We start from the raw sequence: 15915 nt of genomic DNA, 5'->3' as shown, positions 1-15915 counted from the left end.
GGCATCCCACCACACAGCAGCCCCTCTCCCCTGAGCTGACAGTGTATCTGAGAGGCCTCCCATTCCCTGGAAGGGATTTTGGGGCATTTCTGGAGTGGCTGTGTCTTGGCTCCTGCAAAGCTGCTTTACAGTGTGTGACAGTGCTCGGCCAGCCCAGCTTCCCTGCGATCCTGGAGCACAGCAAAGCCAAAACCTGTGGGTTTTGCAAGAGCTGGGAGCTCTTGGCACCTTTGCAAGACTCAGAGGACCCACAGTCCTGTCAGAGGTGGGGGTGGGATGGCCCCAGGGGGCTGGAGAGCCCATGTGTGCAGCTGGGATGTGTTGAAGGTCTGCAGGGTTAGGGGAAAGGCACTGGGAGTGGAATCACTCAGTCCTGAAAGGCCAAAACTGGCTCCTGCCTCCCCAGAGCTTTTCCCAGAGTTTGGGACTGAGATCACAGGATCATAGAATTGTTTGTGTTGGAAGGAACCTTAAAAACCATCTTGTTCCACCCCATATCCAACAGACCAGGTTGTTCCAACCCTACCCAGCCTGCCCTTGAATTCTCCCCAGGTTCCAGGGGCCGCCACAGCTTCTCTGTGCCAGGACCTCCCCACCCTCACAGGGAGGAATTTCTTCCCAAAATCCCATCTCTCCCTGCCCTGTATGAATGTGAAGCCATTTCCCTTTATCTTGTCCCTCCATGCCTTGTCCCCAGTCCCTCTCCAGCTGTCCTGGAGCCCCTTTAGGCCCTGGAAGGAGCTCTGAGGTCTCCCTGGATCCTTCCCTTCTCCAGATGAACACCAGAACTGGAGGTAGCTGTGCAGGGGGGTTTCACAAGAGCCAGAGGATGGTGGCAGTGTGAACAGCATCCCTCTGGAACGCCTGGCTCTGCCTGGGCACTGGGGGACAGAGAGCTGAAGGATCCAGCACTGAGCTGTGACAAGCCCTTTCAGCAAATGGAAATGTCTGGGTCAGAGTAGCAATGTAATAGCTGGCAGAAAATCTGCTTTCCCCCCAGCTGCAGGGGTGCAGCTCCTGTGGCATCATCTGGGGCTTCCTGGTGGTTTGCTGTGATTCTGGAGACCATCAGCCCCTAGCCCTTTGCTCCGAGGTGCTCTGCAAAGGCCAGGGGGTGCAGCTGCACCCCCAGCCGACAGCACCGCTCTGCCAGCTGCCTTGGGAACCTCTGGTGACTTCCTGAGCCGCAGCTGTGTCCTCTCTGCAAGCCCATCCCATGATACTGCTGATGACAGGATCTCTCCAGCACCGACGGCTTCCCAGGCAGGCGGGGTAAAAATCCTGGAGGGACCCGAGGCTCCGTGCTGTTCCCAGGTCCTGGTGATGAGTGCTGCAGACAGGTCCCTGCAGGTACGCTCCTCACCCCTTCTGAATGAGGAATTGTTGTCACTCTGTGCCGGGAGTCAGGCGGGGAGCTCCTCTCACTCCTGCAGGCACAAAGCTGCTGGTAGCACCGTGGGATGCCCCAGCGTGGAGCATCTCCAGGGAACACCCGGAGAGGAATGGTGTGCAACACCCCCTCTCCCTCCCCGTCCCCACTGAGCACGTCTGGGATGAGATTTTTCCAAGGAATGGCCTGGCAGACAACAGGGATACCTGTCCTGGCCTCTGTGCCTTGTCCAGGGGGGGTTCCTGGGGCAGAGCAAGGCGCTGGCCACGAGTGCAAGGAACAAATAAAGTCACTGGCCGTGGTGTGGATGGCAGTCAGCATCTGTGCTGACCACGGGCAGGTATTAACGATTGCTCAGCATTTAGATGGGGAAGCAGTAGTGGCTGTAGGGGGTCTGCTGACAGATGCCGAGTGTTTAATGCTGAGCAAGGTGCTCACCCGGCTCGGCGATTCTGGTGGCTCCGGGCAGGAGGGATGAGGAGGCTGTGGGAAGGATGCTTTGTGCTTCCCAGGGTCCCCCAGGCCCCTTTCACAGGACACCCCTGCCCAGTGCCCAGCCTTTCTACCCTGGCACAGCCGCTGTGTCTTCCCAAAGTGCTTTGGAAAGGGCTGACCCTCGACGTGGCCGTGGCCAGGGCGCTGTGAGCCCTGTGCTGTCCCTGCTCCCACTGCCACAGGTCAGCCCTGAGTCTGTCAGTCTGTCCCAGAACCGTGTGGCACGGAAAGCAGCGGGATGGGGGTGTCCCAGCCGCCTCCCTCAGCGCAGGGGAGCTCTTCCAGGGGGTTTTCCTCTCCTCGCACACCGGGAGGGACGGGTGACCCCATCCCCTCCACACCTGACCCCGAGCGAGCGCACAGCTCCCCGCAGGGCTGCAAGTTTGTCTCCGGCCGCTGCCGGCGAGAGCAGCGGGGCGGGATGGGGGGCACAAGATGCAGCGGGGACCGCTGGAGCATCCCGAGGGCGGGGGCCGGGGGAAAGCGGGGAGCGGGAGCCCGGCTCCAGATGCCGGGGCTGGGTGCGGAGAGGGGGGCTCGGCACCGAAAGGGGGGCTCGGCACCGAAAGGGGGGCTCGGCACCGAAAGGGGGGCTCACTGCAGAGCCCACCCAGCCCATTGGCTTGCGAGCGGTGACGGGCAGGCTGCTCCCTCCCTGCTCGCCCGCCCGTGTGGCTGCGAGCAATGTGCGCAAAGTGCCTTTGCATTAGCCGGCCAGCGCCGTAGCTCCGGGCAGAGGTAGCTCGCTCGCAGAGGTGCTGGGACATCCGAGGTGGCCCCGTCCTGCGCCTGGTGGCCCCCTCCGGACCATGGCATGGGCACAGGGGGATCTGACATCCTCGCTCTCCATCGTCATCACCTTGGCTGCCTGCCTCTCGGCCACCACCAGCGAAGGTAGGACGGGGGGCGGCCCTGGAGTGATGGGGCAGCGTTAGGGGCACCCTGGGGATGGCTGTGGCTCCTCGGATGTGTCCGAACAGGCTTAGCCCTGCCGGGCTTTGCCTCTCCGTGCTCCCAGGGGAGCGCAGCTCCACGTTCCTGCCTGCCTGAGTTTGCTAATCCTGGAGCTTTTGCACCGGAGGCAAAACTTCGGAGCTGGTCTGGAGAGCCTGAGTCTGCAGCAATGCCGGCAGCTCTGCCTCCCTCCGGTGCTGCAGCATGCAGGGGTGGCTGCACGGGGACAGGGACACCGGCACCGGCGCTCCCCATCCCCGGGGCTGGCAGCAGCGCCTCGGCCGGGCGGTGAGCGCTGTGATGGAGCGAGAGGGTGGGCACGGGAAGGTGTGCACAGGGATGAGGGGAGCTGGAAAGGGCGCTCAGGTGGGAAACTTCTGCTGAGAGAAAGGGCTGGAAACTTCTGAAGTGGGAAGCAGGGATGCAGCTGAGGATGCTCTCCCGACATCTTGGTGTCAGCCACGTCAGGCCTGCTCTCTCCACCCGGCCGCTCTACCCAGCTGCCGGCTGCCCTCATCCCCGGCCCTTCTCCACGTCCCCACTCGGGGCTCTCAGGCCCCCCTCGGTTTCGGCGGTGCTGCTCCTGCCACCCACCCTGTGTCCTGTCTCCCTGGCGGCACGGCTGCTTCCCAGGTCTGCTGATCTCCATCGCCAGAGATCTGCCGTTCCCGCTCCCGAGCGTGTCCTTGGCACCGGCAGCAGCATCCTTCCTCCCTTCTGCTCTGCTTGAGAGCCACGGCACAGCCTCTGCAGCGAGCCCCGGGGCCCCGTGGAGCCGGTGGCATCTCTCCCTTCTCCTGCCCCTGCATCCCTGCCACCCTTGCAGCTCGCCGAGGCCCAAAGGCTGCACCGCTGCACCTCGTGCACCTTGCAGCACCCTGCTGGGCTGGGTCCTTGTGCTTACCGCCATCGTCCAACACCCACCAGCATCCTCCTCACTTCTGTGCCCGATTTCCAGCTCTTTGCTGGTCCTAACCCCGTTTTCTGCCCAGTGCCTGCTTCCTGGCCCTCTTCCTGCTCCTTCTCCAATCTGCTTTGCTGCCCGTGCAGGGGGACGTGTTGGGGTCTGGCTGCTGGGGATGGGCTGTGAGGGAGCAGGATGGGGCTGGACATTCCCAGCCCTTGTTTGGTCTGTGGGATGCAGCAGCTGCCCCGTGCCCCAGGAAAGGAGTGCTGCAGGATGCTCTCTGTGCAGCACCAGGCTCTCAGTGCTGCAGCCTCGCAGAACCAAACAGCCCTGCCTGGACGTGGCATTGACCAGCGAGGCAAGGGCCTCCTTGCTGTCCTCTGTGGAGATCCCTGCATGCTGGGCTGGGTTTTATGGTGCCTGCATGGACAGCCAGGCCCTGGATTGCTGGAGAGACCTGCCTTCCCAGCAAGACTTGTTGGGCACAGAGCTATCCTCAATCACAGCCTTGGTCGGGGGGATGCGCTGGGCTCTGGGGCAGACCAAGCAGGCTGCACCTCGATCAGAGCAGACAGGAGGTACAAAGTGGCATCAAGAAAAGGTGTGGGAGCCTGCAGAAAGCTGCTCCATTCACCACCACCACGGTGCTCGTGGTCCCGCGGATCCCGGGGCACTCTGTGCCAGCCGGGTGCCCAAGGTGAGCAGCGGAACTGGGATGTGGCCGTGGGCTCTGCCAGTTCCCGCTGTCCCAGCTCCTGGCATGGGCTGTGGTGCCGCTCTTTGAGCAGCCTGGCATGGGACTGGAAATGTGGGCGACAGCGCCGAGCTCAGCCCAGCCCAAGCTTGGCTTAGAGCTTGGCTTAGGCTGAGCCAGGCTTTGGTGCCTGGTTCCCAGGGCGTGTGGTGACCGCGGTGTGAGGGTGTCCCCTCGCTGCCCATCACCTCTGCCTGCTCCCACAGCCTCCCCGTGCCCTGCATTCCTGCTGTGCTCCCCAGATAAACCCAGCGCTGCTTTGGGAGCTGCAAGGGGGAAAATTGCAACCGCAAAGCAAATTTCAGGCCAGGGTGTGCTACACTCTGCGTGCGTGTATTGGGAGGCAGTTGGTGTATAAAACCCAAAAAAATCTGATTCAAGCCTAGGTTTTTTTTCTTTCCAAGAGCTCCCAGTGCTTTTCTCTTTCCTGAAATATTTCTTCCAAGAAGTTTTAAGCTTATATTTTTTTATTCCTTTCAGTCTCGTGTGCAGGCGTGCCTGAGAAATAGGAGGAAAAGGGAATCGCCATTCCATGGGAAATCCCCCATTTCAGCACGGCAGCCACTGCGAAATGCATTGAAAGCCAAAACACAGATTTTTGATTTTAAAGAGGGGCAAAAATTTGCAGGATGTGAAAGATTTGTATTTGGAGCACCGAAAAAAGGAATTGTCTGAAATTATTGAATTGCTTTAGAGCAGGGAGGTAGAAAAGTTATTTTCAATAATAAGAAGTATGAGAGACTAAAAATATTTACGCTATTGCACACTGAGTTGCATAGGTGCGATAAAATATTATTTAATATTAAAAATATTTTAGAAATCAAAATATTAAATATATTTTAACATAAATATATTTTAATATAAATATATTTTAATATAAATATACTTTCATATACATATATTTTAATATAAATATATTTTTATTAAAAATATTTTAATATAAATATATTTTAATATAAATATGTTTTAATATAAATATGTTTTACTATAAATATATTTTAATATAAATATATTTTAATATAAATATATTTTAATATAAATATATTTTAATATAAATATTTTTTTATTAAATATATTTTTAAAAATATTTAAATATTAAATAGAGTATTTTATATTATAGCACAAATCGAAGTTAAATAACAAAATATTAAATATCTTTGTTAAATTGAAAGAAAATCGGGCGAGCAGAATTATCACATTTGGGGCTCGGGTAGGGGGTAATGAAATTGTATTTTCTGTCGAAAAATGGCACTTCAGGTGCTGCTGGTGAGGGTCTGCTCCCTCCCAGGTGATACCCCCAGCTCAGCTCTGCCCTCCATGACCTTCTCACACACCCCATGGCCCGCGCCTGAGCTTGGAGGGGTCCATGTGGGGACCTGGAGAACAGGGAAGGAGCATTTGGGGACATTTCCCCCAGCGTTTTGGGGCACATCAGGCAGGCTGAGGCAAGCAGCAGCTGATGGGGATGGGGTGATGGACAGGGGAGGATGCAGAGCCGATGAGGGGATGCTCATCTTTTCCTCGTGGCGCGGTGATGGGGTTTTGTTCCTGCACTCAATGGGGTGCGGGAAAAACCTTGGAAAACCTTGGGGAAACCCAGCTGCTTGCTGCTGGAATGGGGAAAGGTTCATGGGGGTTTCTCCCGCTAATCTCTCATTGTAATCTCATTAATTGCCCCTCTGCTCAAACAGAAAAAGAAAAACCAGGTAAAAAAACTAATCTGCATGTTTATTCAATGCTTTCTTTCCTACTCCTCTGCAGCAATGCCAAAGTCGGGGCTGCGGGAAAGGCAAGGCACAGAAAGGGAGAGGAAATCTCCTTTTCCTTTTTAAAAAGGCTGTGGGGGTGTGTGTTCCTCTGTAAGGGTAGGAAACAAGAGCATTTAAGCTTATGGACTTTTGGTGATTGGGGATGGAGAAGCATTGGTTTGAAACAGGGAGCTGATTTAGGCTTAGTGAAAACAAAAATAAATAAAATTTGGGGGTGTTTAATTTTTTGATTGCTCCCAAAATGCTGATATATAAAGCAAATATTTGCATAATTTGAGGTAGGCTTACGAGGGATATGTTTCTGGTGCCATCTTAATTTCCATCCCTCTTGTATTAATACCTTATAAAACTTCCCGGAAAAATAAGCCTCCAAAATTTGCAGAAAAATAACGCACCTGCACAAAAAAACCAATAAAAACCTACTTTGGCAGGTTCTTTCATTCTCCTTGAATTCTCTTTTCCTGAAATTGCAAGGGCTTGCTTCCAGTGACAACAAACGAGCTCCCATTTTGGCGATGGTGGGAATGGATCCGAGAAAGCCGAATTTAAGCACAACCAAAAACCCGACGAATTGTTTTGGGGAGGAAAGAATTCCTTATTTTTTATTATTTTTTTTTTTTTGATTGCTGGAAGACAAATCACCCCACCAAACCAGTGAACCCCCAAAGACGCTCAGGAAGGGTGGAAGCTCATCCCAGTGGCGGCGGGATTTTGGGGGAGCACTGGTTTTGTGGAGATATCTCGACACCTCTGCTCTTTGTTCTGCTCAGGTCCTGTGTTTTGCTTGTCCCTGCCGGCCTCACTGGCAGTTTTCGGTGCTGCCTTTATCTCCAGAGGCACATCCATTCATATGATAACTCTATTCATGCCCTGACAGTTTTTGATAGTTCATTCTTCTAACCCAGCCTGTTTGCCTGGCCAACACTCAAAATGATTCCCCTGTCACAGAGGCTTTAACCCCTTCAGCCTCACCGATCCCAAAGGAAAATGAAAATCTCCTTCAGGATGGACCAAACCCCGCGTCCTGCCCGCGTCGATGCGCGGTACTCAGCGTCTTAAACAGCTGTGCAAAGGATGTAACTCCTTAATGGATCACATCCAGGCACCCCACTAAAGTCTAATGAGGTGTGTTTGGTCCAGGGATAACGTCCAGAAAAGTATTTTCTATTTATCTGAAGGTGTTGCTGCCACATGAAGGTATCAGCAAAGGCACCGCTGCTTTTAATAATCCGTTCCAAGGGCTCATCAGCCCCAGCCTTTAAAAATCGGGCCCCTCTTTAATACAAATTTCCCTGGTTTCACCTCCCAGCCATTTGTTCTTGTTAGGCTTTTCCTGCAGGATTAAAGAGCCCGTATTTTTTCGGCTGTGAAAGTGGTGAACTCAACCCGTGCACCTCGCAGCCCTTGTGGGCACGAGCAGATTGGGCTCTGGAGGTTCCCTTTTGGGATTTTTCTTTACCTCCAGCCCTGGTTATCGTGTGCCTGTGGCATCTCCTGCTCTGTGTCCAGTTTCTCATATTTAAAATGCTTATTTAGTGAGTGGCAAGAGTGCTGGCTGCAGCTGATGAGTTCCATCCCAGCTCCATCCCAACATCAATGATGCCACAAGGTCTTTCCTTGGATGAAATACCTTCTGTGTTATGCACCTTCCCTGCAATTATTAAGGACTTCTGTGATATTTAATTACCAGTGGTATGAGATATTCAGCCTGTCCCCTCAAACACGGTTAGTATTGGTATTTTTGTCTGTGAAAACGTTCCGTTTTAGAAAGCTATTTTTAAGAAAGCAAAGGCAAAAAGCCTTTAAAAGAAATTATCTTGCTTTAAAAACGTCACCGGGGGTACAAACAGCTCAGCACAGTTTAGGGTGGCCAACTGGTGTGAGAGCAAAGATGTCCTCAGAGAAATTAAGGAAAAAGCATATGACAGCCTGAAAAACTGCCATGCAAAGCCCCTCCAGATAATCCAGATAAACCAGCACAACCCACATTTCCCTAGTGAGGATTCCAGAGAGGATAACACTCAAATCTTTGCCAGGACTGCTGGGATGCAGGGATGGCTGGGAAGGGCAGAGTGGCACTGCAGGGTGCTGCAAGGTTTGATTCAGGCACAGATCTCCAGTGCCAGCTCAGCCTGAGTCACGGGGGGAATGGGCAGTGTGGGGTAATCCAATCGAAATCCCAAACAGGCAGGAGATATCAGAGTGAGTTTACGTGTGGGAAGGGAAATTCTCTGGGAAAAGGACTTGGGACAGTGTTAGCAGTCCTGGCACAAGCTTCAGTGTCCAAAAAATGCAGCAGGGCTTGGAAAACTCGGTGAGTAAAGATGAAAACGCTTTTGTGTCTATTTTATTATACAGATGGGAGAAAAGGGAGTCAGGACTAGTGTGAGGACACTGGGACAAACCCCTCTGGACACAGCTCCCATTTCTTGGAGCCTGTACCACAGAGATGCTGCTGACTGCAAGCAGAACACATTTATTTTGTGTTTGAAGGCTCCTGTGTCATTTTTAAAGGCTGTCACAATATTGCATTAGTGCTACCACGAGCTCTGGAGGCTGTCCCTGTACCTGGACTGCAGCTCAGTGGGAAGTGCCCGTTTGGGTGAAGGTCCATCATCTGTTCCTCAAGCTTCTGCCTTTGGGGACAGTGGTCAGGGGTGCCAGGAGCCACCCTTTGGTGCTGTGGGAGCCACCCTTTGGTGCTGTGGGCATTGAATGGCTCTGTTCTCACAGGGCTTTAGCCAGATGAGGTATCAAGGGTTGGCTGTTCCAGGCAAGGGCTCTGCTGATGGACAGGGCTGTGTTGTGGTAGACAAGACTTGTGTGACTCCCAGATGGCCAAACCCAGACCTGGGAGCACCAGTTGTGCCTCCTGCAGGGCCACAGGGACCCCAGTGCACCTTGCCCAGCCTCACTGCTGTCTTGCTTCTCCCCCTGCTCACATTGGATGTTTCCATGGAATTTCTGAATCCCTGACCCTTCTCACCTCTCATCCCCAGGGCCTTCCCACCTCCTCCTCTGGCTTCTGTCCTGAATTACAACGAGCCCAGACACCCCTAGAGCCCGAAACAGTTCATTTCTGGTTCCAGGAGCAGGGGCATGGAAGTGTGGGCTCACTCTGAGCTCTGTCCAGCCCTGCACATTCATCCTCGAGCCCCAGCACAGCCCAGGGGGTTCTGACTTCTCCTGTTTCAGCTTCCACTGGAGCCGCTGAGTGCCCCAGTGCCAGGCTGCAGCCAGTACTGGGGATGCACAGCTGGACTGGGAAATACACCTGTACTGGGGATGCACAGCTGGATTGAGGATGCACAGCTGTACTGGGGATACACACCTGGAATGGGGATGCACAGCTGGACTGGGGATACACACCTGTACTGGGGATGCACAGCTGGATTAGGGATGCACATCTGGACTGGGGATGCACAGCTGGATTGGGGATGCACATCTGGACTGGGGATGCACAGCTGGATTGGGGATGCACAGCTGGATTGGGAAATACACCTGTACTGGGGTTGCACACCTGGACTGGGAAATACACCTGTACTGGTACACACACCTGTACTGGGGATACACACCTGGACTGGGGATGCACACCTGGACTGGGACATACACCAGAACTCGGGACACACACCAGAACTGGGACACACACCTGGACTGGGACACACACCTGAACTGGGGATACACACCTGGTCTGGGGATTCACACCTGGACTGGGACACACCAGTACTGGGACACACACCTGTACTGGGACACACACCTGGACTGGGGATGCACACCTGGACTAGGACACACACCTGGACTGGGACACACACCTGGACTGGGACACACACCTGGACTGGGGATGCACACCTGGACTGGGACACACACCTGGACTGGGACACACACCACTACTGTAACACCCTGCCAGTGGTGAGGACTGTGTTTCATCTGGGTCTCCTACACCTGCATGCCCAGCTCTCCCTGCCTGTCCCACTGCACACAAGCTCTGGGAGTCTCAAAGCAGGAGACATGAGCATTTTACATCTCTATTTTCTCACCTGTAGTTTCGAGAGGGAACATCTTTTTGTTGTTTGGCTTTTGATGTGCTTTTTATTTTTTATTTTTTTTTTCTGGGAAGAAAAAAACCCCTGCCCTATAATTTCAAGGTTTTTAGCCTTAGAAATACTTCATTCAGGGTGTTTTGTTTTGTTTCATTTTTTTGCATTATTTCACAACACTTCAGTCCTACCATGGGTTATGCTCTTGTGCTGCACATTATCTTACATGATATCATGCAGGGGCTGGAAGGATCAGGTTGATAATTTTATTTTTAAAACCTGAACTGAGGCTTTTTGTTAGCACTGATTGAACAAACAAGCTTTCTTCCTACATCAAAGTATCTCCTGCTCTGGGTATAGTGAAAAGGGGTGACCCTCTGGGCAGTCCTTATGGGCATTGCCTCTCCTGATGCATTACAAAATGATATAAAATTAAATACAGAAAGTTCACAGCAACAATCTGGAGGTCTGAGAAGAAATCCTGAAATGGGAATTAGGGCACAGCCAAAAAGCAGCACTGCTTTCGTTTGAAAATGTTTCTTTTTAACTTGTTTTGTTTTGTTTTTTGTGGGTTTTTTGTGTTTTTTTTTTTTTTTCCTTTTTGGTTGGTTGGTATTCTTCTCCTCTTTTTTTTTTTTTTTTTCTTGGTTTTATTTTGTTTTGTTTTATTTTCCAGCTTGATTCTGGCATTTCCAGAAGTGTGGAAATCCAAAATTCCTGCCAGATTCGATGAGATTTCCTGCATCTACCCACGGTGCTTTCCTAAACTCCTTCTCTGGGCAGCTGAGGCCGGTGGGTGCCGAGGGCAGCCCCATCCCCGCTGTGTCCTGAGTATGTGCAGCTTTGTGGATGAGCAGCTGCTGGATAAATCCTGCCTGGTCTGGCACAGCATCCACCCATTGCCAACCTGGATCCGTGGGGAGCATCCCTGCACTGAACTGCCCTCCAGGAATGCTGCTCCTCCCTCCCAGCCCTGCTGTGTTGGGGAATAAATGGCTATTTTTCATTCCTTAAAGATAAATACTGTCCCAGGGATCAGGAGGCTGAAAGTGAAGTTCCCATCCTGTCCCCTTGCCATGTTCCAAGGGCAGGAAGACACGACTTTGTGTCTCAGCTTTGCCTCCCGAGTTGGAAAGGTCACAGTTGGCTATTCATGGCCCTTGGATTAAACTGTGGGACACAAATAGCTCACCCACCCTGGCCCCACCTTCCCCTCCCAAGTTCTGCCCCAGATTATGGGAAATGAATGCTTGTTCCCCTCCTCTCGCTGCCCCTTTCCCAGACCCTTTTCACTGTGGACATCCCTCCCTGTGTCCCTGCCCCATGGAGAGGGGCTGTGGGGCTGCTGTGGGGTGTGCAGGCTGCCTGGAGCTGTGGAGCTGAGCCTGCTGGTCTTTGGGTAGCGGGGAGCAGCCAACCTGCGCTGGAAAGAGTTTAATTATCGATGCAAAAGGCGTTGTTGCATGGGGGCGAGCCTTGCTGTGAATCTTGGGAGGCCTTTGAAGTTGTGATGGAGAGGAACTGAAGCCCAGGGGAACAGGGCTGCTCCCACTGACCCTTCCTCCCCACGCCTGCGCTACAAAGCCCCTGCCTAACGGAGATGGTGGAGTAATTAGAGGGAGTAAGCAGTGGGTTAACAATTAGTGAGGATGCTCAGAGCCCTCTTTGGTCCCCCACTGTCACCCCCAGGCTGGTTCCACCTCCCCACCTCCCCACGAACCTGGAGTGGGCTGGGGATGCACAGGCTCCCCCAGATAACGTGAGCCCACTGGATGTGAGACCCCCAAGGTGATCCCACTCCTGTTTGTAGGGATGCAATCCATCCCTGCAGGAGCTCTGGGCACCAGCACAAGGCTTGGGAAGGGTAAATCAGCACTCAGACTTCATAGATGATACAGAAAAATATAAATATAGATAGAGATAAATATAGATATAGGTAGATAGATAGATATAGATATATATAGATATAGATAGAGATAAGTATAGATAGATATGGATATATAGGGATAAGTATATATAGATATATAGATGTATAAATATAGGTATAGATATACATAGATAGATATAGATATAGATGTATAGATATAGATATAGATACAGATATAGATGTATAGATATAGATATAGATATAGAGATATAGATATAGATATAGATGTATAGATATATATAGATAAAGATATATAGATATAGATATAGATGTATAGATATAGATATATAGATATAGATATAGATATAGATATAGATATAGATATAGATATAACTATAAAATAAATATAAATATAGATATAGATATAGATATAGATATAGATATAGATATAAATATAAATATAAATATAAATATAGATATAAATATAAATATAAATATAAATATAAATATTGATATTAATATTAATATAAATATAAATGTAAATATAAATGTAAATATGAATGTAAATATAGATAGATATAGGTATCGATAAATATGTAGATAAACATAGATATAGATATAGATATAGATATAGATACAGATACAGATACAGATATAGATATAGATATATAGATATATATAGATATAGATATAGATATATAGATAGATATAGATATATAGATAGATATAGATATAGATATAGATATAGATACAGATACAGATACAGATATAGATATAGATATAGATATAGATATATAGATATAGATGACCCAGATATCAATATAAATATAAGCTAGAGATATACAGATACAGATATAGCTGTATGACAAGAGATCTATGGTCCCAAGAAAACGCACATCCTCTGGATGCTGGTCCCAGTCTCAGCTCCCTCACTCATCCCAAGCAGAGTTTAGAATTTGGTAGATGTGGGTATGGAAATGGATGCAGAAATAGACCCAAAAGCAGAGGTACAGGTGTAAATCCAATATGCACACAGACCATACACTGATCCACAGCCTCCTGCTCGGTCTGTGTCTGTGAGGCTGCAGTGGTACTCATGCACCGCTGCACGATGCAACTTTACTCAGCAAGAGGGTCTGCCTTCCGTGAGGCCCCAGTTGTGCTGGGCAGCGACCTGCTCGCTCCTAGGTGCTTCCATTTGAACAGGCAATCAGGCTTGACAGCTTTTCCAGCAGGGTGAGAATTTCCCCTGACACCTCCTGGTGTTTTGGCTCAATACGCCGAGGCAAGGCCAAGGCGCAGAATAGGGAAATGACAAAATGGTGCTAAGGGAAACAAAATGGAGCTCAGGGTTTGAGACTGATACGTGCAGACAGTCCATAGCATCAAAGAGAATTGCCCAGCTGTAGGAGAGAGGGCTCCCAAACATTTTCCAAAAGGATCTTTCCGCTGAAAGGGGTCCTTCTTCGTGGTGGTCTCACTCAGTGCAGCATCGAAGGCGGGCTCTGAGCATCACGCCCAGAGCAGCAGCACAGCCAGGAGCTCACCTGCACTGAGCCCTTGTCACACGAGCTGTGGCAGGTTCCCTTTGGGGCTGGGCTGTAACCAGATGGCTTTTGGGGCAGTGTTGGTAGCAGAGTGTGTCTGGGATCCAGTGCTCCCAGTGAGGTACAGGAGCTCTCGGACACATGGTGCCTTTGTGTTGTGCAGTGCCAGCTGTGAGGGCTTAAAACTCAGGGATCTGTGCACTGGGCTGAAGTGAGGGGGTAAAAGGAATTTATCCTCTTCCTGCAAAGAGGGATCTGGCCATGGAGGGGATGCAAACTGGTGTGGGTTGTCTGGGAACCAAAGCAACTGAAAGGAGAAGACTCCTTCAGGTGTTGGGGACATCTCTGTGAGACTGGGTGATGACCACACGGTCAGGGTGGTGGGATGGGGTGTAGCAATCCGCCTCCAGGTCCCACACAGGGTTGGCAGACGAGTCTGGGCTACACCCCACTGTGTGCTCTCAGCGTCATTCCTGGTGATGGACCCCAGTCCAGGCAGGCTCCTCCTGCTGCCTGCAGAGCAGTGGGAGGCAGCCACATCCATTGCTGAGCATCCCAGCGTGGGAAAGAGGGTGCAGAGACCATGGAGGGGGAGAGAGAGGGTCTGCAAAAGCTGTCCCCTCCCTGCAACCTGCCTGCTGAGGGTCACCGGGACTGTGCTCCTGCACTGTGAATAGGGAAACTCCCAAGCCTGGGCTCCTGCTGGGTGAATTACCCAGGGAAAATAGGCAGAAAATCTTCAGATTAACAATAACAAATAAAAATGGATTTGAGATCTCCGAGGTAATTACTCCGTGCTGAGGGCAAGGGGCCTCTTTAGCAGTGGGAGCAGCGCCGCGCAGGGAGTGGAGGGGCTTGGCCTGCTGTTGGGCCAATGGAACCACAGAAGAAACCCTGGAAATTCTTTCAAATTGTTCTGCTAACATTAATAAATGCCTCAAAAGCTCCTAATCTGCTCTGTCAGGAGCATAACGTCCGGGTGTTTCACAGCCAGCTCACGTCCCTGCTCTTCTCTCCCCCCTCTCCTTCCCTGCCTGGTAATAGTAAATGAAAGTGGCACCCGTTCCTCGGGCTGCAGGGACCAGTCTCACGCTGAGCCCAGGCTCTGCCAGGACTGGAGCTGCTGTCCTGATATGCCCTGTCCCTGCTGTGACAAGCTGGTCCTGGCAACGAGGCCACCGTGCCTCCTGAGCCCAGGGACCAGCCCAGCCCTGCTGCTGCAGAGGGATGCTGTGACAAGGTGCCTCCAGGCCCACTTTGCTGCTCCTCAAGGGTGAGGAAAAGGCAGCAAGGATGAAACCTCACTGGGTGGCTTCAGGATAAAGGGAATGGGGAAAGCTGGAGGCACTGGGGGTCCCTGTGGGAGCCTGGTGCTCTTGGGGGGTGTTGAGGCATCAGGGTCCTGGTGCCTGCTGCATTAATTCCTGGCAGCCTCCCCCAAGCCTCCATCCCTCTGGATCTGCACCATGGAGCTGGGGCTTGGGTTCCTTCCCCAGGTGCTGAGCAGCTGGGGGTTATCAGGCAAGGCAAGGCTCTCCTCTGCCTGATGCTGTGGGATCTGGGTGTGGGGCTCAGATGGCTCAGAGGCAGCAGTGCCACCACATCCTGCTTTCCTCCACAGGTTTCCTCAGGAAGCTTCTGAGCACATTGGAGGGCATCCTCGCCTCTCCCCCCACGCAATCTGCTCCCCTCTTCCTGCAGTTTGCCTCTGTCTCCTCTTTAAGCTGGGCTCCTGGTGGTGGCAGGGATTTGGAGGGCTTGGCTTTGATGGGCTTCTCCAGTGGGGTGTCAGCCAGGACCACGGGGAGTCTCTTTGTGCTGGAGCTGGGCACTGCAGTGTGCAATTACAGCAGCTGCTGGAGTGCAGACTTCAAACCAGTGATGCTGGGAGGCAGCTGAGCCCAAAGGGCTTCCAGAGGAGAAGTGTCCAAGCCAGGGAATGGTGCTCCAGTTGCATCAGTCTTGGCCCACGGTGGGACTGGTGGAAAACCTGATGCTGGGAGTTTGTTTCCACAACTATTCCTTGCTTTGCATTGCCTCCAACCTGCTGTCTGCAGTCTCCTCTCCTCCAAAAGGTCACTGCTCTCAGTGCTGGGGCCAGGACCCAACTCTATCCTGAACCACCAGCTCTGGGGAGCATCGCTTGTTGCCATCCCCAAACTCCATATCCATATCCATATCCATATCCATATCCA

The 15915-nt window shown here is 51.7% G+C and overlaps 1 protein-coding gene across 1 annotated transcript in view; it reads left to right on the top strand.

The window, feature by feature from the left end:
* The first annotated feature begins 2616 nt into the window (after positions 1-2616).
* The window catches only part of EPHA8 (EPH receptor A8), a 54193-nt gene continuing 40894 nt past the window's right edge, over positions 2617-15915 (top strand). The window contains exon 1 of the mRNA XM_015647955.3: positions 2617-2779. Coding sequence (XP_015503441.1) covers positions 2695-2779 — 85 coding nt within the window. The 5' untranslated portion in view covers positions 2617-2694. The remainder of the gene's footprint in view (positions 2780-15915) is intronic.

Source organism: Parus major, chromosome 21 (genome assembly GCF_001522545.3).
Source record: "Parus major isolate Abel chromosome 21, Parus_major1.1, whole genome shotgun sequence".
Classification (NCBI taxonomy): domain Eukaryota; kingdom Metazoa; phylum Chordata; class Aves; order Passeriformes; family Paridae; genus Parus; species Parus major.
This window is presented reverse-complemented; position numbering and strand designations above follow the sequence as displayed.